This window comes from Arachis ipaensis, chromosome B10 (genome assembly GCF_059453495.1).
Source record: "Arachis ipaensis isolate K30076 ecotype BB chromosome B10, ASM5945349v1, whole genome shotgun sequence".
Taxonomy (NCBI): Eukaryota; Viridiplantae; Streptophyta; class Magnoliopsida; order Fabales; family Fabaceae; genus Arachis; species Arachis ipaensis.
In genome coordinates, this window is record NC_142435.1 from 133,685,025 (window position 1) to 133,707,802 (window position 22,778).

Sequence of the window (22,778 nt, forward strand, 5' to 3'; positions counted from 1 at the left end):
TTTAGTTTATATATTTCTTCTCATTAAACTATTGTAATATTATTATAAATGTAAAATTACGTGTTTAAGCATCTTAATATTTGTTGATGGTTCTTTCTTGGTAAAACGGTAAAGACGCGGCTAGAAAAGAAGACATGAGAGTGGAGGGGTAAAATGGTAAAAAGGGGAAAATAGAAGAGTAGAGAAGCACTCGTGTGTTTTGAAAAGAGAAGCGGGAGGAAGGGACAGGTGGATTGTAGTTCTACTAAATAAATAACTAACTTTCCTGCTTCACAATTCGGTGCGTGCCACTCACTTTCCTCCTCCGCTGGCCCTAAATATTTTACAACTCATAATCTATATATATTCATTATTCCTCCCATTTTCCTTTTACTTTTCAAATTCAAAACCAACCACCCTTTCTTCTTCTCTGGGTTCACCACCCACAGGGAGCCATCATTTCTGTAACACTATCAATTAAACGACGTCGTAGCCTCTCCTGAATAACCTTCCACTTATATTTTCAATTTCACCTCTCTCTTTCTCTTCTTCTTCTTCTCCTTCTTCTTCAGGTACCGTAGTGTTTTCTTCGTTTCTTTTTTAATTTGTTGTTCTCCCTCGTCTGATCTGGCTCTATATTTTTTATGCGAATTTTTGTTAAGCCAATGCCAGATCTGCGCGCAGTTGCGCAGCGGTTTTAACATTAATTTCTCGATTAATTATTGATGTGTTGATGTAAAATCTCATTCGTGTTGAATATTTATTTTAATTTTGTTCGAAATTGGAAGCTTGAGGAGAAAGATTGTTTTCTAATCAACTAAAACTATGCACATGCAGGTGAAGAATTCAATTATGGTTGCTACTGCTGCTACGTCGTCGTTTTTCCCTGTGACGTCACGAACCGGTGGAGAAGGAGGAGGAGGAATCCCTGCCAGCCTCGGCGGAGGGCTCAAACAAAATCACAGGTCTTCAAGTGTTAAGGCCAATGCGCATGCTCCTTCAAAGATCAACGGAACCGCCACAAAGGTTCCAAAATCCATGGAGAGCATGAAGCTGGAATCCTCGTCGACGACGGGGGCTAATGCGCCGAGGACTTTCATTAACCAGATTCCGGATTGGAGCATGCTGCTGGCCGCCATCACGACAGCCTTCCTTGCGGCGGAGAAGCAGTGGATGATGATCGATTGGAAGCCGAAGCGATCCGATGTGCTATCTGATCCATTTGGTATTGGGAGGATTGTGCAGGATGGGCTTGCTTTCAGGCAAAATTTCTCCATTCCATCTTACGAGATAGGCGCCGATAAGACCGCGTCTATAGAGACGCTAATGAATCATTTGCAGGTTTGTGTGCTGATACCAAGAAGAATTTCTATGCTTAGTGGGATATGAATATGACTTGGTTGTTGTTATTTTCTGACTTGAAATGGTTATTGTTGGATAGTATTGTGGAAGCGTGTGGTTTGCACACACATTCTTGGTAATCTTACGTTGAGAATTTGGAAAGAGAAAGTCTAGCTAACCAACAATTTTTTACTCAACATGTAACTAACAATTCTGTTTTCTCTTTTTCCTCTTTCACAAAAGGAGATAAAGCATACTTGATTACTTAGCTTCCTTTGTTTTCTTATGTTAGTTATATGTTAGCTACAAAATTGTGCGAGAGAGTTTTGATTTTGGAGAGGAAGTATAAAGTTAGTTTATTTTACACTTTAAACTTGATTCCATCCTTGATTTTTAACCCATTTTTCTAAATAAAAAATATAATTTCATTACAACACAAAAAATGGACCTATGTATTGTCTGCACTTCAAGCTCAAAGATGCTATTGAATAAAAAGACCTGTTAGATATAGAACTATTTATGTGATAGCTTAAGGAGAGATGGTTCATGATATGTGTAGGATTAGAATCTTGTACAGGGAACAGAATTGTGAGGATTTTGTGTTTTGATAAATAAGACAGAAATAATAATTGGGTTATCTTGTTTTTTGTCTAAAAAACAGGAAACTGCACTTAATCATGTTAAGACTGCTGGGCTTCTTGGTGATGGCTTTGGTTCGACGCCGGAAATGTGTAAGAAGAACCTGATATGGGTTGTGACTCGGATGCAAGTTGAAGTTGATCGTTACCCAACATGGTAATTTGGTCATATTTTCCCTTGTGTAACTTAATTGCCCAGGTGTTCATGTTCGGCAGTGCCTATGTTCTTTGCTGTAATTCATGATTCTATAACATCTAGTAATAAATTGTTTATAGCTTCAAAGAATAGGTATGATAATAATGCTTTAGCTAGGAAAGTTCTTGTATGTATGAAATTATTTTGGGATCGTAGGTTTGATGGATTAACCTGGCTTTTATTTTGATAAAAAGTTGAGTACATAGGTAGAACTTGAACAATGTGTACTTTGCATATTGCTTTGTTCAGTAGTTAGAAATATGTTCTAGCTGATGGCTAGATGAAAACTACCAGTTAGGCTTAATATCAAGTATTCTAAATCTGTTTTCATATTGTTAAGCTAACCTGTAATTTGCTTCAGGGGAGATGTAGTTCAAGTTGACACTTGGGTTTCTGCATCAGGGAAAAATGGTATGCGTCGTGATTGGATCATACGTGATGCCAATACGGGTGAAATCTTGACAAGAGCCTCCAGGTAGAAATCAATTTTAGTGACTTTCTTCTGCTTCTGACAAATATGTTTCATAGTGTTTATGGAGAACTTAAATGTCTGATCAATGGCATTGTTTTGATGGTGCAAGCTTTTATGAAGGTTTTGTTGTACAAAAATTTGTTTCAATTTTAATTTGAAATATCGAGTCTGCTCATGCTTTTGGAGATCTTGATAAACACATGTGAGTTACTGGTTTGGATGTATAAGTTCTTGCACCTGAAAGTATCCGACTCTACGTACAAAAAATTGACATCTTAGTTTAATAATTTCTTTGGATGAGTTTTGTTGAAAATAATAAATTTTGTGTTTTTACCCTTCTAAAATGGAAAGATCTAATTTATATTAGGATGAATATTTAAAATGGTTGTATTTTAGCATGTTGATCTCTCTCTCTCTCTCTCTCTCTCTCTCTCTCTCTCTCTCTCTCTCTCTCTCTCTCTCTAACACAATGAAGCTAGAAATTAGTGAGCAGCTTTTTGAATTTTTGGTTTTGGTATACTTCAGTATTTGGGTCATGATGAATAAAGTGACAAGGAGACTATCCAAAATTCCAGAAGAAGTCAGGCAAGAGATTGCGTCGTATTTTGTGGATTCTCCTCCAGTTGTCGAAGAGGATAACAGAAAACTGTCTAAACTTGATGATACTGCAGATCATATTCGTCGTGGTCTAAGTGTATGTCAACTCTTGTTGTAAATGTTATCATTAATCTTTTCGTTCCTCCTATATTGCATTATATCTTTTTATTCATGCCTTCTTTTTTTTGGCCGTATCTTGTTTTCAGCCTAGATGGAGTGATCTAGATGTTAATCAGCATGTTAACAATGTGAAGTACATTGGCTGGCTTCTGGAGGTATTTTTATGTTCTTGTACCTTTTTTCCACTTCAGTCCATGATTGCTAATGTTAGAACTAATTGAACCAGACCAGTTGGAAGTTGCTTGACACTTTGGAATTATTATATGATTGAGTAGGAATTTGCTATAATTCATTGAAAACCATAGAAGATTCAACAGATCACTCACATCTTCCACAATCTTAATTTGTCCTTGATGATTTTTTATTAAGAAAAGGAAGTTGACATACGTGGTTGTTATGCATTAGTAGTGTGAGAGTTTTGCACTATCATTTAATCATGTATATGTTTGCACTTACATGGCTTTTAAGACTATGGCTAAGTCAACCGCTTTAGCTGGTGGCTAACATAAGATCAGATGTTTGTGTAAACTATGTTTACATTGACAGTGAATACAGATTAAATTAAATGCAAACAAATATACATTTGTCATGTATTAAATTAAATTGATCAAGTGACTTAACAGAAGAATTGTGCTTTGATTGCTGCAGAGTGCTCCACAGGCAATCTTGGAGAGTCATGAGCTGCGGGCCATGACTCTGGAGTACAGGAGGGAATGTGGCAAGGACAGTGTGCTGGATTCCCTAACTGATGTCTCTGGTGCTGATATCGGGAACTTAGCTGGCGGCGGATCTCTCGAGTGCAAACACTTGCTTAGGCTTGAAGATGGTGGTGAGATTGTGAGGGGTAGGACTGAATGGAGGCCCAAGCCTGTGAACAACTTTGGTGCTATGAATCAGGTTTTTCCAGCAGAAAACTGAAGCATTGAGTGCCTAAAATGAAATTGCTGGGAATGTCAATCTCCATTATACTTTACAAATTGGATCTGACCAATGGAGAGTTTTGCTGCTTGTTATCACCGCCATCATCTCCACCACTCCACCATCACCATCACCATCATGTCTACCTATCTTATATAAATATATGCATATCTAATTCGTGTTAATATGGTGGGGTTAAGGTAGGGGGAAAAGGAAGTAAAATATCAATCAATTTCTCATTGTAATTAGCTCCTGTTATATACTCTATCTAGCTTCTCCAATATTCAATTTGATTTATTGTGCCACTGCTAGGTTGTCATAATCAAACATTCGTCAAAACGATTACTGGTTAGGCATGTATATTATTATTATCATTGTTACCACCCCCCAATCCTTTTTAGTTTCCTCCTTGATATCAATATGACATTTTTCCTTGTCAACATGGCAAAGCTATTATTGTTGTTGTATGTCTTAACTTGTGGGCAAGACAAGAACGACTTTTTCGGTGTTGATACAGCTGTGGTGGCAAATGTCGTGGTCTCGTGGATTTTATGAAATTCAAATGTGGCTTACTCAAACTAGACGAGAGTATATATATATATATATTTTTTTGTAATCAAGAGGCCTTAAGGGCAGTAAGAGGCAAGAAAAAAACGAACTACGTCCTACAACTATTGTTTCTATATAAATGCCAAAAACAAAAATAACTATTGTTGCTATATGATCAAAAATCATAAAATCTGGTAGATGTAAGATTGGTCCTATTTTATGCTTTGGAGAACATGATGGTCTGTTTCTTTGTACCATTTAATATTTTGTTTTTTGAATCATCACTTGGAGTATTAGTAATAAATGTGGTAATTGCAACTTATTTCTTAATATGTTGTATCCGGGTTGTGATAACCAAGTAGTAGATAGAACCTTTAAATGTGTGTATGAGTATGTGGTGTGTGTGAGTGTGTGATATGATGTCTAGTATCCATCCGACAAAAAAATGTGGTAATTGATGTTTCATGAAAAAAAAAAAAAAAGAAAGAAGAGAGAACATGTTGCCTCGTTTGTGCTTTGTACTTGTTGATACCCTTGAGGAGCCATTTGAACTGTTGAAGGGTTAGGTCTTTGCTTGTTTAGCTTGTCTGGATTTAGAATTCAAATTTAATTTAGAACTGAGTCTTTGGTTGTTTAGCTTGTCTAGGTTTAGAATTCAAATTTAATTTAGAACTAGTTCTATAACAGGTCCAAGCCCATAAATCGAAATTATAGCTAAATGAAGATTCAAAATCATTCGAAAGGGATCTTCTTGAGATGTTAATGTTAATATACGAGATTATGGATAAATGATATAACATTATAACATTATGATATATATTGAATGACTCATGAAAGCAACAAAACGTTGTGCAAGTGTTACTCAACGACTCAATTAAGGGGGTATGCTTTTCTTTCTAAGATATTCTAATATCGTGATTGATTGGTAACTCATTGAGGTATTGGAGTGTCATTGTATGTACAAACCCTGCCTGTGGATGAAATTACGATTCCTTGGAACATTTGGTGCTGTCTATGGGGACCTGTTGAATCATGTCGCAGGCAGCAGTTGATGCGAATACCTGAGCATCTACAAGTGCCCCCGCAAACTCTGGTCTGCACGGAGCTGGTCACGACAATTTCGAGAATAACATGAAACAAGCTGGACCACCTCAGGCTAGTGTCCCAACTACGCGAGAATCCCCAAACACGTAGTGCTACTGGTAGGCGTGAACGTACACCACCTAGAGATCGTGATTCCGTGAGACGGTCTAGAACGATCTCCAATTCACCCCGCTTAGGAAAGAGACTTTAGAAGGCATCTAACTTCTAAGGATTTGACTTCAATGGAGGAAATTCAGCAAGTGGCATTGGAATACGTAAGAGATGAAGACGTTAGTTGGATAGTCGCTTTTAAGGAAAAGTCTATGGGCCAGCAACTTTGTTAAATTCTGGCTAACATGTAACCAGCAAAGATTTGATGGCTATTTGGATGAAATCTCACACTAATCTCACACCATTAAAACCATCATTGATGACTATTTGATGGCTACAAATCACAAAAGTTGCTGCCCCAAGCATTCCTCGAGAAAGAATGCTATCTAACCACCAAAAATTGGAGGGCCATCATCTTCCACTCTCCGAGCTCAAGTTCCAAGGGTTGAGAAATTCAACAATTATACTCCCTGAATGCATCATGGCAGAGGCTTATCCATAGATTTCTCAAAAGGGAAGCATACCGAAAGCTCGGGCAATCAATCCAAGACCTACTCTTAATCAAAGTATCTTTTGCATATATCACAAGGCGCATGGCCATCGTACAAAAAATATTGCTTTGATGTAAAGGATGCCATTGAACAAGCAGTTAGGGATGGTAACTGGTAAGCTAAATGAGTTTGGTCAGCATGCCTGGTCTCCTAGAAGGCAACAAGGCGATGATGAAGAACGAGAAGGGCTAAATTCCAGAACCAACAGATCCCTACCGTCACATAATTATACAACATTGGTTATTGTTAATGTGGTGGTAGGAAAATCGGTCTTCCACGGGCAGCAACAACAATAAAGAAGGATTTGAGAATTTTGACATTAGAGTTTTAGATAAAAACTCCAATTTTCGAGGTCATATTCTCAACTGATGATTACAAACACGAGGTTATCGGAAGATGATGAACTGTTAGTAATCACTGCTAGGTTGGGAAATGAGGTAGTGCGAAGAATTTTGGTTGACATGAGAGATGATTCAAATTTGTTGTTCGGAAATTCATTTGATGCGTTGGGGTTAATTGATAATGTTGTGACTGCAGCCAATTATGTTGCTGCTGGTAGGCTTATCTATAAGAAATATGATAGTATTTATTGGTCATTATGTTTTGTTCATTGTCTTAATTTTATTTTAAAAGATATAAGCAGTATGGTGCATATTTTTAACCTTACATTACATGTTTCAAAGATCACAATATTTGTATATAATCATATAGTTTTCTTATCTTGGCTTAGAAAAAGACCTAATTGAAAAGAAATTGTACATCCTGGTGCAATCCGTTTTACAATTGTGTTTATCACATTGAAAAGCATCTTTGATCATAAAGCGGATTTGCAAGCATTGATTGTAGATTCATTTTTTATTGGTCACAAATTAGAAAGGAGTGCTAATGGTAGAGTTATGAATACTATTATTTTGGATAATAAATTTTGAGATGATTGCTTTACTGCATGTAAACTTGTGGGCCTTTTGATTAAATTGCTGAAGCTTGTTGATGCTGATGATAAGCCATTTTTGGAATATGTTTATGAAAGAATGCTAAGGACAAAAGATATTTAAGTAAAACAAAACTGCATATTACCCATACACAGATATTATCAACTCCAGATGGGACAAGCATTTGAAGAAAGATATTCATGCTGCAGCTTAAAAAAACATCTGATGACTTGATCTTATTATTTTGTATTACAAGTGTAATAATTTGGATTCAGTTGAGACGATGAAAGAAATATATTTATATAGAGATCAGAAGGAAAGTAGTTTTGATATACCAAAAGCTATTCGAGCTGCATCTAAACTTAAGCATGGTAAGAATATTTATTTAATAGTAACTTGTTTTATGCTTTTATTTTCTTAATTGATAACTACTAATATGTTATGATTTTATAATTGGTAGATGAATGGTGTAGCCGTGTAGGTTATTATTCGGTAGTTTTGCTCCATGTTTACAAAGGATAGCTGTTTGCATTCTTATTCAAGTACCTGCTTCCTTTGGGTGTGAGAGGAATTGGAATCTTTTTACTAGATTCATACAAAAAGAAGAAATAGATTGGAGCATAATAAACTGAATGATATTGTTTATGTTACTTATAATTTGCGCCTTAAATCCAGGTAATATATGTTTCATGCAAATCATATTATTTCATATGTAATCTTTATAGTAACAAATTTGTAAATTATTAATTCTTCATTTATTGTATTTAACGTTTTAGGAAGGAAAAAGAAAAAAGAAAGCAAAAGACAATATGATCCAATTGATTAAGAAAGCATCAATTTAGTTGATTTTTTGGTGACGGAAGAGGTTGTAAAGAAAAAGCCTAATCTTCCTAATAATGTAGATGACTTAGTACGTGAGTATTATAGTTTATTTTCTAATGATTTATTAGAATGTTGTTAGATTATAATATAATGACAATATGTGTATTTTATTAGCTAGATGATATTGATGCTGATTTATATCAAAGTGGCATTAGTAATAGTGGTCTTTATGTTGCATTTCTTGATTCTTCTGCTCAAGAGGATGGAAATGAAGGAGAAGATGATCCCACCGAAGCAAATTTACAACAAATTCTTACGAATTTTGATGATTGATAAATTTTTATGTTGACATTTAATATTTAGATTTTTTTTACCGGAAAAGCTCTGCATACAAGCCCTAATGGCTTGTACGCCATACAAGTTCATTAAACAATAAGAACAAAATACGCGCTGCTTCAGGTACGTTGATTACACGCGCTATATAACATCGCGCGTATATCTAACTACCAGATTTAAAATATTTCTTTCCCTTTTCGTTTTCGTTATTTTGAGATTTCGTTCTTCTTCTTCTCCCGCGTTTACCCTCCTTCTTCTCCATTGTTCTTTTCTTCTCCTTTTCTCACTAGCATCTTCTTCGTTTAGGTTACCTTTGTCTCTCTCTGCAAATCCATCTTCGTTTTCTATTTTTGATTTGTTGTTTTTCGAAATCAAAGTTTGATCTCGTTTTGAAGATAATGGATCATTCAACCTCAGATTGTCATCTGAATGCAGGCGAAGTGGATTATGAGTCAGAATCTAACGAAGTCCCTGAGGTTTGATTTACATAGGATTAGTATGAAATTTCTTTCAGTAATTTGTATAGCATTGTGTAGTTGAAAAATTGCTGAACATTACTGTGAAAGTAACACGTTTACGTGAATCTGTCGATTCAATGTATTAGTTGTGATTAATTACCTGGAATTTGTAGCAGACGCTCGGGTGTAGATCAATTCTTGTTTGGGTGTATTTTAGCTAGAAGTGTGGGTGTATCTACACTTTACTGGTTTTTTGTTATTTTAATTTACTTGTTGTTGTTCAGCTGTATTATAACAGACATGATTAGGTGTGTTTTTAGAACTGTATTATATCTGCATGCTGTGTATTTACAGTTTATGGCTTTAAAAGTCATTCTGTAGTTGAGTTGTTGCGGTTAGGGTGTATCGTATTAGACATGATTGGGTGTATTTGAATCATATCTATGGGTGTATTTACAGTTCTGACACGGTGTATTTTGCAGCCTCTCTCAGTTGTTGATGACGAGCTTGTTCCAAAGGTCGGAATGACCTTTACCACCCTTGAAGATGCTGGAAAATTTTACAGGAACTACGCCAAGGCTGCAGGTTTCTCTACAAGAGTTCGGTGCACAAATAGGAAGGGAAACGAGATTAAGAACCAACTGATTACATGTAGCAGAGAGGGAAAATGGAAATCTAAAATATCTCCGACCGAGAAGACCAATCCGACAGCCGGTCTAAACTGTCCTGCAAGAATTTATATACACACATTGAAGGATGTCGGTGCTTGGATCATTTCAAAGGTTGTGCTGGATCATTTACACCCCTGCTGTCCAAGCAAAGCAGAGATGCTCAAACAGCACAGGGAACTAAGCATGTCCATTCGTCGTACGATAGAGAATAACGAGGAGGCCGGTATCAGACCAAGCAAAACCTACCAATCATTTGTTGCGGCTGCCGGGGGTCACCGCGAGTTAAATTTTATCGAAAAGGACGTGAGGAATTACATTACCAGGGAAGTGCGGAATGTTTCCGAACAAGAAGATGCAAAGGAATTCGGGAAATATTTCTTAAGAATGAAAGAGAAGAATCCGAATTTCTTTTTTGAGCTCCAACTCGAAGATGATCAATCGATTAAGCTGGCTTTTTGGGCCGATGCAAGAAGCAGAGCCGCCTTTGAGTATTTCGGAGACGTCATTTCATTCGACACCACCTACAACACAAACAGGTAACAAACTGTCCCTGTTTATGATGCCAAATTAATTTATTTTTTACGAATCCGCAGTAGAGGTGTATATTGGCTGTTTCATTGGGTGTATGCGAAGCATTTGTTAGGGTGTAGCTAATGATTTTGCATTCTGGACCATGGTAATTTGTTTCAGGTATAATTTGGTCTGTGGTTCTTTTGTCGGGGTGAATCACCACGGTCAATCAACACTTCTCGGATGCTCTTTGATGAAGAACGAAGAAATTGAATCATTCAAATGGTTATTTCAAAGCTGGCTTCGTTGCATGGGAGGAAACGCTCCGAAAGGGTTTCTCACCGATCAGTGCGCATCCATGAAAAGGGCTTTAGAGGCCTGTATGCCAACAACAGTTCACCGCTGGTGCATTTGGCACATCATGAAGAAGATTCCAAGCAAATTAAACGGGTACAAGGGACATGCCGATATCGAACAAGAAATGAGCCAAGTTGTTTGGAACTCTCATAGCAAAGACTCATTCGATAGGAATTGGAACGATTTTCTGCTGAATTTTGGTCTTGTGGACAACAAGTGGCTTTCAGGTAATGTCTTTTTAAAATCTGCATCAGAGGTGTAAATTGCATGTTTTTTCGGGTGTATTTATAGACTGTCTTTGGGTGTATTATGCAGATCTGTACGAAGACCGTCACATATGGGTTCCTATCTATCTGGATCACCATTTCTGGGCAGGGATGAGAAGCACACAAAGGAGCGAGAGCATGCATTCATTTTTTAACAAGTATATCACCCGGAACAGCTCGCTTATTCAGTTTGTCAAACAATACGATAATTGCCTCGGAAGCAGGGAGCAAGCAGAGAGAGAATCAGATGCTGCAGATTTTCATACGGTCATACCGTGTGCAACGAAATCCTGCATTGAAGCTCAGTTTCAAGATGCGTACACTCACGCAAAGTTTAGGGAAGTCCAAGCGCAATTCAGAGGAAAGGCGAATTGCATCACCAGACTGAAGAATTCCGCTCTAGGCTATTCAGTATACGAAGTCGGAGAACAAGTTTCCAGCTCAATATTCAACAAGTTCGTGGTTACTTACGACTCGGTTGCAGCCGAGGTAAAATGCCATTGCTTATTATTCGAGTCGAGAGGGATACTGTGCCGTCACGCACTAAGCGTGTTAAGCTTCGAACAAGTAAGCCAAGTGTCACCGAGATACATACTGGAACGATGGAGCAAGAAGGTAAAGAGGCGACACACACACATCAAGAGCAGCCACGACGAGCCACTAATGGAGCCAAGAAGCAAGAGGTTCGACCAATTGGTTTTTCGTTCGCAAAATATATGCGAATTTGCCTCCGAATCGGAGGAGCTGACTGCAATTCTGCACCGTGCGTACGATAACATCATGGCCGAGATGGAAGCATTAAAAGCCAAAAGGAAGGGGACATCTTCTTTATCCCACGAAGACGCCAACTTGGAATCCGTTAACGAGCTTCAAAGCCCGCCAAGGATTCGAACAAGAGGACGTCCAAAAAACAGGCTAGGTTCAAAGCTGGAGAAACAGATCGCAAATGCCACAAAGAAGAAGAAGACGAAAGTTTTAAGCGAGGTAAAAGTAATGTTCTTTAAATTTGTGGCGATTGAGTTTATTTTTCTCGTTAATAGTTTAGGTAATGTGTGTGTGTTATATTTTCAGATAAACCTGTTTGATGCTGCATCAGCGGCGCATTCAAATTGCAGCCAATATCAAGGACACGTTATGAGTTATCAGTTCAGGGTACCAGCAGCAGGGGATAACTCGTTGGGTGTATAGTTTTACAGAATATGGGTGTAAAAGCACCGTTATTTTGGGTGTATTTTCGTTAATTCACAAATTAGATATAGACACATATATAGATATATATAAAACAAAAGCTGTAAAAATTCTCAGGTTATGGGTTTATATTTGATTTGATGTTTTTCTTCATATTTTAGTACATGTAATTCATACATTTTGAATACAGCGCAGACAGTTTGGGTGTATATTTAATACAACCTTGGGTGTATTATTAGACTTGCGTTGGGTGTAGCAATTTATTATTTGTGTTTTTTCCTTCATATTTTACCACCTGTAATACAGCTTTTGAATACATCACAGACAGTTTACCAGCACAGATAGTTTAACTATGGGAAAAAATATACATGGAATAGAAGTTGTTGATAAATGGCAAATATTTACATCATTTGTTCAATTTACAAAGTTGGATTACCCAGTTTCTATATCAGCAGAATTAATCTGACAAAACGGACTTAATAATATAGAGGATGGCTTCGACAGCCTTATAGCACTACTCTCTCTAATTGCCTGATCTCTCTGTGTATTCATCTCACTGAATAGTATCCGGGATGCGTACTCCACTCTATAGTGGTCCACCTCCTCCTACAATAAAAAAGTATATTCTGTTTAAACAGCAATATTAATTCAGTAAAGTAATACAGAGTTATATGGTTTTAAAGACAGTTACCTGTGGCCAATTATCCCATTGATACTTCCCCTTTTTGATGTTTTCCGGCTCAATTATCTCCATCCACTTCATAACGTACACAGCGCAGTCATAGCTGAAAACAAAGAAAATAAATTACAAATCTCATTTACAAAAGTTTAATGTTCAGACTCACAAATTTATACCTTGTTTTTTGGCCTGATATTTTAACATATGGTGATTTAATTTCCTTCTCCCTCTCTCCTTTCTGAAGAGGTCCCCCGCCGGCATATGTTATCAATCTTGAAAATACGTATCCCTTAAATACGAAAACAAATCAGTAATACACCCGAATGAATGGACAAGATACACCCAACTGAATGGACAATATACACCCATCACAACTAACGAAATAGACCTATCTATTAAAGTAAAGAAGACAGAGGCAACTTACAGTGAATTTATTAATGGTCTTTCTCTCATCAGTGGGAGCTATTTTGTGTAGCGGGTCAAGTATTTGACATTTCCGCTTTCTTGTATTTATCAGCCATAACCACCAATGCCCGGCGTAGCAGACAGGGGCAAAAATCTGAAGGATTCCCACACATGAACAGTGTGTTATTTTATTTTGCAAATAAGTAAATAAGCGTAGTAACAAATTTAGCAAACGAAAACTTACATATGGGTGCGAAGTCAATTTTTTTCTATCTATGAAGGGAATGAAACTCGGGTAGGCTTCCACCCTGAATTCCTTTTTCGTTTTTGGTGATACGAATTCCCCGTTTGGGTGATCCGAAAGCGCCATGCACTGCAAGAATGGGAAACGAGAAATGAAATACTAAACTTACACCCAATGGAACGTGACAAATACACCCAAATCAATACAGAAAATACACCCGAAGTTCGTAGAAGTAACACTTACCACAATATCGGGGGGGAGACAGTATATTTGTTCTTGAAATCTCTTTTCATTTTTGTTGTTGAGGATGAGGCAGACGGCAGATACAATCTAGAAATATATGCCGAAATCAATTTTACATTAATAAGCATTGTAATTGACTTTGGTGTAAAAACAGTAATCTTATTCTAATATTACCTGAGATTCTATATCACTTTTTGCCTGGAGGGAAGCAAGGTGCATTCTCATCAAAATGTATTCTCCTTGGCCAATCAGAGTGCACATCTCCTCATACTCGTTAGTATTGCCATCTGCATCTTCCTTCAGTCTCGTCCCCCAGATGTAGCACTTTTGTTTCATATCATCCGTAATCTGATATAATCCCCGAGGAGTTTCAAACTTTGCAGAACTTTCTCCCCCAGTCTCCCTCTGAATTTGTGGACTTGTGTTTTTTCCCTTCGTCGCGCTGCTTGCTATTCTTTGGACCAAACTGTCCAATTGTTCTATCAAATTCGCAGCTTCTGGAGATTTTTCCCTTTCTGTCTCCTGCGTTGACGCCCCCTCCTGGCTTGAATCAGTCAATCCAAGGCTGAATGATGGCACCCCTGGATCTGTTTTAGGAACATAGGAAGCTGTCCGTGCCATCATCAACAGGGCAGCAGCGTCTTCTGCGTCTGGATGACTGCGTCATCATGTATAAGAATAAGAATAAGAATAAGAATATACAGATGATAAGCAAAGATTGATTTTAGTCTGATGAACTTACACTTTAGTTGGAGCTGGGGGAACCGTGGGTGTGGTCTCTTGAAGTTGTTTGGGGGTTTCAGGAGTGCTGCACAGTTACAAAAAATTAATCACGGCGTAAAAGAAACTAATCAGGAACAATATACACCCAAACTGTTAGCTAATATACACCCAACTCCAAACAAATATACACTCAATACTATTTCTTACGTTTCTATAGTCCCTTCAATCTGTAGCATAGGGGTTGGTTCAAAATCTGTCTCTGTGGTTGTTTGGGATGCCGGCACAAAAACCTGAATCGGGACTCTAAACAAGAAGAAAAATGAAAGGTTAACAACGCCTTTGAAAATAATAAGGTTATAAGGTTGAATATTATTGTAAAACTCACATTGCAAGCGCTTCGGACGGTCTCTGTTCCCTCACAACCATCATATTCGAATCAGACGGACTCAACCTAAAATACACCCAAAGAAATTCAAGAAATACACCCGAACAATTCAAAAAGAAGACAGGCTTTGTTTTTTTGAGAACTTACATACTTGCAGTTTTTGCTTTTTTTTCCTGCCTTTTTTTTCTTGAATAAAATAATAAAGGGCTTTTTTTTCTAAAAAAAAATATATACAGAATTAGAAGTAGAAGGGTAATAGAAGAACAAAAGTAACGGTTATTTGAAAGAGAAATTACATGCTCTGTGACGGCTGGTTTACACTACTCTGTTCTGTGTTTCCTTGAGAGGAAGGAGCATCAGTTCCCAAGTTCACAGCCGGTATTCTAAGACAGATTTGATCCAAGCAACACAACAAAGTTAATATTCCAACTTATTAGACAACATACACCCAACTTGATCCACTCAATACACCCAAATGGTACCACAAGACACACCCAATTCATGATAACAAGATTTTATTAAATAATAAAGCTTCTTACGTTTCAGACGACACATAGCGACCTTCTGTCGATCGCAGGTCAGGTTGGTTCTCCCTGCAAAACAAGAAACAATTATTAGCATGCAAAACACAACAAAATATGAAATAGACAGCCCATCAAGACATACCCCTCTGCAGCAGATTTATCAACGTTTTGCCCTAGCCATTCATCCAGTTCATCACTTGATATTTCATATGTCTCACTACATTCATAAAGGAAGATGTTAACAAAAATAATTACGACGATAGACGGTAATATAGCTTACGAGGTACTGTACCCGTCAAAGTATTGGTCTTCTTTAGGAGGTGAATCCTCCACGAGAACTTTTTTCTTTTTTGGTTGTGTTCTGGGTGGAAAAAAAAGAGTACCAATCAGAAATAAAAAATTAATTTTATCACAGAATATTATGCAAAGAAGTGCTTACTTTTTTGGTGTTGTTTTTGTTTTTTTCTTCTCCTTCTCCTTCTCTGCAGGTGATGATTCTTCACTCCTATAAGTTAATAACAGACACTTCAGTTAATACACAAAATCTTTATAATGAAGCCAAAAGAAAGGAGTAATAATTTCAGGACATTACTCATCACTTTGTTCAGATTCAGATTCTGAATCAGAATCTGGCTCCTCTTGCCTCTGCTTTCTTTTTCTGGAGTCCATTCTGGAAGGCAAACAGTGATTATTTAGAACATATTAAAATACACCCAACGTGATCAACAAGATACACCCAACTCGAAAAAGAAATTACACCCAAGTATGGTACTTACTTTTTCCCCTTTTTGATGGGTTGTTTTCTTGCTGAATCCTCCGAGTCTTGTTGAGTCTTAGACTCAGAGGTAGAAGTGTCACTGTCAGTAGCTGTTTCTGTCTCCGAAGACGATGTTGGACTCGCCTTCCTTTTTTTTGTTTTTTTTGATTTCTTGTTTTTTTTCTTTTTTTTCTTTTTCTTTCATTTTTTCTCTTGCTCTTGTCTCCGCCATCTTCACAATTCCCTGAAACATGAGATATTTTAGCTAGCAGCATTCAGGTAAATAAAATACAAGCAACATATTATGTTTACTTACCAAAATTTCTTCTTTTTCTGCAGTCATTCTTTCCACCAACTTCTCCTTAGTCCAGTTGGCAATCCAAGGCTTTGGTGGTCTTTCGGCCCTCTTCTTGCCTTTGTTTTCAGAAAGATGAAAGTATATTATCATGAGGGCAAAGAGGCAGCCATCAATTGCCTTCTTCTTCTTATCCTGGTAGTCTGTGATGCCTTTGATCAAGAACGTCAAAACATGCGCCCCCCAGTTTCTCTCCGATATGCCGTCCATCTTAAAAATTGGGGCGAGGTGCACGGGCGATATTTTGTTTATCGTCGTTGGCAAAAGGAACGCCATCTGTATGTAGAGGATGAATATCCTCTTGAACATCAGGCGTTCCTCTTCGCTGCCAACGCCGATTTCCATCATTTCATCGGTAAGACTTTTGAGGGTCTTACCCTGGAATCTTCTATAAATTATTTTGTCATCATCAGAAAGTTGCTTATAAAGTTGCTTATACTCAACTTTCTCAGGAAACAGATTTCCTACAAAAAAGAAAACAACAAAGTATCAAAATCGGTTCAAAAACACCCAAGCATCAACCTTAAATACACCCAAGCATGAACTTAATATACACCTATAATTTTGAGCTAGTTACCTGTTGCATTGATGCCAAGCGCATCACCTATTGTCTTTGGTGTTATTTGGAAAGAACCATATCCTGTCTTCAGTTTGTTCTCCCCAAGTTTGAAGTTGTTTGCCAGTTCCCTTAAGAGTTGGTGATCCACCCTTAGAGGTGGGACATGCATCAACCCACCAAATCCGAGATCCCTGACAATTGCCTTCTTCTCCTCAGCCATGTTTCTGAACTTATCACTCAGGAGATGTGTGGCACACTTAAGGTCTTTCGTTTGGTTTCTTGCTGCCATTTTGTCTGAAACAAAAAATACACACAAATATATTCCCATTAGTAACAGTAAGATACACCCATATGTAAGAATCAGATACACCCATTGATAACAGTGAGATACACCCATTGAAATTATTCAGATACATTCATATATATCAGTCAGATATCAGTCAAACATGTTTCAATATCAAGCAACATTACAAGGTCTAATAACAGTAAGATACACCCATATGTAAGAATCCGATACACTCATTGTTAACAGGGAGATACACCCATAGATATTATTCATATAAATCCATATATATCAGTCAGTTATCACTCAAACATGCTTCAATATCAAATTAATTCAGATATCAGTAAGATACACGCATATATGAGTCAGATACACCCATTGATAACAGTAAGATACACCCATATGTAAGAATCAGATACACCCATTGATAACAGTGAGATACACCCATTGAAATTATTCAGATACATTCATATATATCAGTGAGATATCACTCAAACATGCATCAATATCAAGTCACATTACAAGTTCAAACAGTATACAACCCCCAATCTACGGAATAAAGCCCCAAAAATCAACAACAGTAGCAAGAGAACTTAGAACAAGAATGTAGAACGACGTAAAACTTAGAAGAATGACGTAGAACTTAAAACAGTGTGACAAAGAAGCAAGAATAATAGCACAGTAAACCCTAGAGAAGAACGACGTAGAAGAAAACTAAAATTGGGAGGTTTTCTTGATGAACTTACGTTGAGTGTATTTGCTTCGTTTTCTCTTCAGATTCTTCACGGAGAGTTTGATGTTGTTTTGATGGAGGTTTCGAACAACGATTTGTATATTTTGAACTTTGATTTTTGCTCGAAATTGGGAGCGTTTCCTTGGTTTCGAAGCGTTTTGAGAAGTGGAAGAAGTGGAGGAAGTGGAAGAGTCTGCCATACGTAACTGTTTGTGTTGAGCGCGTGATTTTGACGCGCCATGTTATGCTTCCTTATGCGCGTGTCTTCGATTTGGGTTGGGCCAACTTGGAAGCTTGGATACTTGTATGTGTAGCAGGCCCGTTTTTTTACTATTTAACTTTTGAGTTTGTATTTTGATAAGATCAGACGGATTTGGTTGATGATATTTTATGTAGTGTTTTAAATTTTAAAGATATTTTAAGATTTATATTAGATTATAATTATATTTTATGCTATTTATTTATAATTTATTTATTATTCTATTCTAAAATCGTTCTTCCGATTAAACCATCAATTAGACCAATTAGACCAATAAACTAATGAGCCAGTGACTAGAGCAGTTTGATAACCGATCTAGTTCTTAAAACCTTATAGTAAAAATAATTATTTTCATCTATAATCTAAAAAAATAAACATAATTGAATAACTGTGTAAAATAATTTACAATGTCAGTATATCAAAATTAAACTCTTAGATATTAATATTAATTTCCTCAAATTGAAAAAAAAAGAGGTAACTGAAAAAATAAAAAAAATGTATTATTTTTTTCTTTTAATTTAATTCTTTCTATATCCCACGTTTTAAAATCAAATTACAAAAAAAAAAAAAAAAAACCGAGAACAAACAAAACAAAACATGCATGGAGCTTAGTAGCTAGTGCTTACCAACTCACCTACCCAACCCGTCTCCCTCTTCGGTCTTATAGTCAGTCATGTCCTTCCCACCAACCTCCAAAACTCAAAACACGTTGTTTATTATTACTTCACTTCACTTTCTTTCTTTCATCGCTCTTGGCGGACTCTTCCACAAACCCCAACTCTTAAAACGCCACCCTATAAAACTTCACGCATCCCTTTTTCTCTTCACTCTTCATCACTCGTCACACAAAAAATCAATATTTTAAAAAGAATTAAAAATAATAATAATAACAAGAATAAGAGAAAACTTTCTTTTTCTTTTTTTGGTTCCTAAACAATGGCTTTGAGTTTCACGCCCCAAACCACCAAAACCGTTTCCCAAACACCTTCCTTTATTGCCTCCAGGCCGGTAGCGCCGCCGAAGTCTGTGCCCTTTCGCAATTCGCGACGATCAATCGCGGTGCGTGCCTCGGCCTCTGTGGCGTCTCCGTCTGCAGCGGCGGTAACGGCGGCGCGGGAGTGTTCTGTGAAGTCGCTGAAGGCGAGGCAGATCGTGGATAGCAGGGGAAACCCGACGGTGGAGGTGGATCTGGTGACCGACCAGCTGTACCGATCGGCGGTGCCGAGTGGCGCCTCCACGGGGATCTACGAGGCGCTGGAGCTGAGGGATGGTGATAAGAGCGTTTATGGAGGAAAAGGAGTGCTTAATGCTGTTAGGAACATCAATGAGGTCTTGGCTCCTAAGCTTCTTGGCGTTGATGTTAGGTAAACCAAAACAACGGTTCTGAGATTCTGTTGTGTGTTGGACTTTGTTTGTTGCACTTTTGAGTAGCTGTGCCTAGGTTTAAAATTTCTGAGTAAATGGTTATTGTGTTGTATTTGTATAGTAGGAAGGTTGAACCTTTTTGTTTCAATTCTTTTTTATGAAACCTACGTGTTTTATTGTGCCTTTTAATTCATGTTTTTATCGTTAAATGTGTATGATTAATTAAGATAGTAAATACCTTAGACTTTATTTAATTGATGTTGGATTTGAATCTTAGAAATAGCATAAAGTATTATTTATAAATAGACTTTTTTAATTTTGTTCATGCCGTCAATCTAAACGGTAGTTATTTTCATTTATGATCATTTATTTATGGCGCTACGTAATTGGATGCACGTATAAAATTGAATTCTTATACATAATTAAGGATACCTTAAGGGAAAAAAATGAGTACACCAAACCCTTTTCCAGTCCCAATTATATATAGTAGATAAGCTGATGTGGCTGAATTTATTTTTGAAACATCTAAATATGCTCATTGTCTTTTAATTGAGTGTTGTGCTGCTGAATATTTGTTTTTGTGTTTCACAAGGAATCAAGCAGATGTGGATGCTATCATGCTGGAAATAGATGGAACTCCTAACAAGTCAAAGCTAGGGGCTAATGCAATATTGGGAGTTTCGCTGAGCGTGTGTAGAGCTGGTGCAGGAGCAAGAGGAGTGCCTCTATACAAACATATCCAGGAAATTTCTGGAACAAAAGAACTTGTAATGCCAGTTCCAGCTTTTAATGTTATAAATGGGGGTAGTCATGCTGGAAATAATCTGGCCATGCAAGAATTTATGATACTACCGGTTGGAGCTACTTCGTTTTCTGAGGCACTCCGCATGGGTAGTGAAGGTTAGAAATCTAGTGCTTTATAAATGTAACCACATTGAAGAAGTATGCTTGTGAAATTCTTTTACTTCTGGCTGCAACTTAGCATATGCGTGTGTTTATTTTCTCATTTTGGTATTGAACTTAATAATGCCTTCCTTTCCGTTCAATTATTGTGGTGTATGTGAATTGATATGATTTGTGAGGTTAGTTAGACCTATAGGATTCTGTGACATATAATTTGATTTGATGATTAATTCTACGCTCAAATTATCTTGACTCCATAAGTTCATATTATTCGGCATACATTGCATGAATTTTTCAATCTTGATGTATTCATACTGACAACCAGTCAACTTAACTATTTCCATGAACAGTTTATCATGTATTGAAGGGTATTATCAAGGAAAAATATGGACAAGATGCATGTAACGTTGGAGACGAAGGAGGATTTGCTCCCAATGTTCAGGATAACAGGGAGGGGCTAGTTTTACTCATTGATGCTATTGAGAAGGCTGGTTACGCTGGCAAGGTAGGCATTGATATGACTAGTTTTATGCCTTTGCGTGATTTGAATATCCTTCTTATTGATCAAAATTTAAAAAACAATGGTGCAGATTAAAATAGGTATGGATGTTGCAGCTTCAGAGTTTTACACTAAGGATGGAAAATATGATTTGAACTTCAAGAAACAGCCAAATGATGGAGCTCATGTTCTCTCTGCCCAGAGTCTTTGCAATCTTTATAAAGACTTTGTGAAGGAATTTCCCATTGTGTCAATTGAGGATCCATTTGATCAAGATGACTGGGGTTCATGGGCTTCACTACAGTCTTCAGTTGATATTCAACTTGTAGGAGATGATTTACTTGTTACAAACCCGAAGAGAATAGCTGAAGCCATCCAGAAGAAGGCTTGCAATGGTTTGCTTCTAAAGGTGGCTATTCTCAAACAATTTTTTATTATTTGATGTTATCATTCATATAGTACTTTTTGCTTCAGATTAATTCTTCTATGAATTCTTTTTGACATTTTGCTTTGAGACAAGTTTTTCTTTCTAGACATCTAATCAAATAGTAATTTGAGATATTGCATATTGTCAGAATTTGTAGGGGAGACATGCCAATTAATGCTTCAGTTGTTTTATCTGTTATCCAACCACTGCAGGTTAACCAGATTGGCACAGTGACCGAATCTATTCAGGCTGCACTTGACTCAAAAGCAGCAGGCTGGGGTGTCATGGTTAGTCATCGGAGTGGTGAGACTGAAGATAACTTCATTGCTGATCTCTCTGTCGGCTTGGCCAGTGGACAGGTTATATTTCCTTAATATATTTGTTTGGTGTATTTAATATTTTTCTATTGTAAATTATACCATGTTATGGCTTGTGTTGATGATACGAGCTTTTGTCATCTAGATTAAGACTGGTGCTCCGTGCCGAAGTGAGCGATTGGCAAAGTATAATCAGGTAATTGGCATTTTGTGCTAACTTCCTCCTCTTAGCTTCAAGATTTTAGCATAGACTATAGGCTATAGCATTAGTATTTTAGAATAACTCAGAAATCCTTAGGACTAAACTATCATAACTTGTTTCATTCAAATTTCACTATATACTCTTCTTTGACTCTGAGGCTGACAATTTTTATCTTGAGCTGGCATGGCAGAGATTGGTTTAACTAAAGAAATTGATCATTATGCTGACTTAGAATAAATAACGAATGTGCAATAATGCTGTTTTAGTTCTTAGTTTTAAAACTTGAATTTTGATAGAAAATAGAAAACCATCGTTGTCCTTGAAAAAAAATTTTTTGATTGCTTCTTTGAATTGTTATATAGTATACTGTGTGATCATTAGTTATTGTTTGATGGAATGATCTAAAGAACTTTTCCCTTCAAAACATTGTTCAATATCTTTTCAGCTTCTTCGCATTGAAGAGGAACTTGGAAGCGTGCGATATGCTGGTGAAGCCTTCAGAGCCCCTTAGAGCGAATCAGGGCTGATCTCAAATATGTAGTCTTGAAATATTTCTGCAAGAGTCATTATCATTATCGATTAAGTTAAGAAAACAAACATGACCAAGGTAAATCCAGAGTTTTGAGAGCTGCAATTGATGGGTTTAGCCTTCAAATGTGTTAGTTTTGAACTGAAATAATTACTCCAGAAATAAGAAACTTGATCTTGGTGAAGCTGCTATTATGATGTGAACTAGCTTAATGTAACTTCATGCAGGGACTATGGTGTAACTTTCAAACAAATCTACGTGATGAGTTAATTCGAATGTGTTGTTTTGGATG

At 37.0% G+C, this 22,778-nt stretch overlaps 5 protein-coding genes across 6 annotated transcripts; 2 read left to right on the forward strand and 3 right to left on the reverse strand.

The window, feature by feature from the left end:
* Positions 1-274: 274 nt before the first annotated feature.
* Positions 275-4,703, forward strand: LOC107623121 (palmitoyl-acyl carrier protein thioesterase, chloroplastic). Its single transcript, XM_016325279.3, has 7 exons — positions 275-551; positions 817-1,320; positions 1,982-2,115; positions 2,516-2,629; positions 3,152-3,320; positions 3,430-3,498; positions 3,992-4,703. Exons 2-7 carry the CDS (start codon positions 832-834, stop codon positions 4,259-4,261), a joined length of 1,245 nt encoding a protein of 414 aa, XP_016180765.2. The 5' UTR covers positions 275-551; positions 817-831; the 3' UTR covers positions 4,262-4,703.
* An 8,366-nt stretch (positions 4,704-13,069) lies between these two features.
* LOC148581781 (uncharacterized) lies at positions 13,070-14,537 on the reverse strand. Of its 2 annotated transcripts, XM_088494077.1 has the most exons (5): positions 14,409-14,537; positions 13,841-14,324; positions 13,667-13,753; positions 13,424-13,552; positions 13,070-13,333 (listed from the first exon to the last, which is right to left on the reverse strand). In XM_088494077.1, the coding sequence occupies exons 2-5, from the start codon at positions 14,288-14,290 to the stop codon at positions 13,163-13,165; spliced, it is 837 nt and encodes a 278-aa protein (XP_088350203.1). In that variant the 5' UTR covers positions 14,291-14,324; positions 14,409-14,537; the 3' UTR covers positions 13,070-13,162. The 2 variants fall into 2 exon arrangements, with proteins under 2 accessions (XP_088350203.1, XP_088350177.1); XM_088494051.1 differs by having other exon boundaries at positions 13,841-14,537.
* Positions 14,538-14,770: 233 nt separating this feature from the next.
* Positions 14,771-16,087, reverse strand: LOC148581782 (uncharacterized). Its single transcript, XM_088493712.1, has 7 exons — positions 15,891-16,087; positions 15,738-15,803; positions 15,591-15,659; positions 15,441-15,515; positions 15,314-15,367; positions 15,071-15,157; positions 14,771-14,840 (listed from the first exon to the last, which is right to left on the reverse strand). Exons 1-7 carry the CDS (start codon positions 15,965-15,967, stop codon positions 14,771-14,773), a joined length of 498 nt encoding a protein of 165 aa, XP_088349838.1. The 5' UTR covers positions 15,968-16,087.
* Positions 16,088-16,139: 52 nt separating this feature from the next.
* Positions 16,140-18,255, reverse strand: LOC148581783 (uncharacterized). The gene is made up of 4 exons (XM_088494127.1): positions 17,999-18,255; positions 16,988-17,263; positions 16,372-16,874; positions 16,140-16,299 (listed from the first exon to the last, which is right to left on the reverse strand). Exons 1-4 carry the CDS (start codon positions 18,183-18,185, stop codon positions 16,159-16,161), a joined length of 1,107 nt encoding a protein of 368 aa, XP_088350253.1. The 5' UTR covers positions 18,186-18,255; the 3' UTR covers positions 16,140-16,158.
* Positions 18,256-18,907: 652 nt separating this feature from the next.
* ENO1 (enolase 1) lies at positions 18,908-22,762 on the forward strand. The gene is made up of 7 exons (XM_016325360.3): positions 18,908-19,608; positions 20,202-20,509; positions 20,863-21,017; positions 21,103-21,420; positions 21,651-21,797; positions 21,901-21,951; positions 22,403-22,762. Exons 1-7 carry the CDS (start codon positions 19,181-19,183, stop codon positions 22,466-22,468), a joined length of 1,473 nt encoding a protein of 490 aa, XP_016180846.1. The 5' UTR covers positions 18,908-19,180; the 3' UTR covers positions 22,469-22,762.
* The last annotated feature ends 16 nt before the right edge of the window (positions 22,763-22,778 follow it).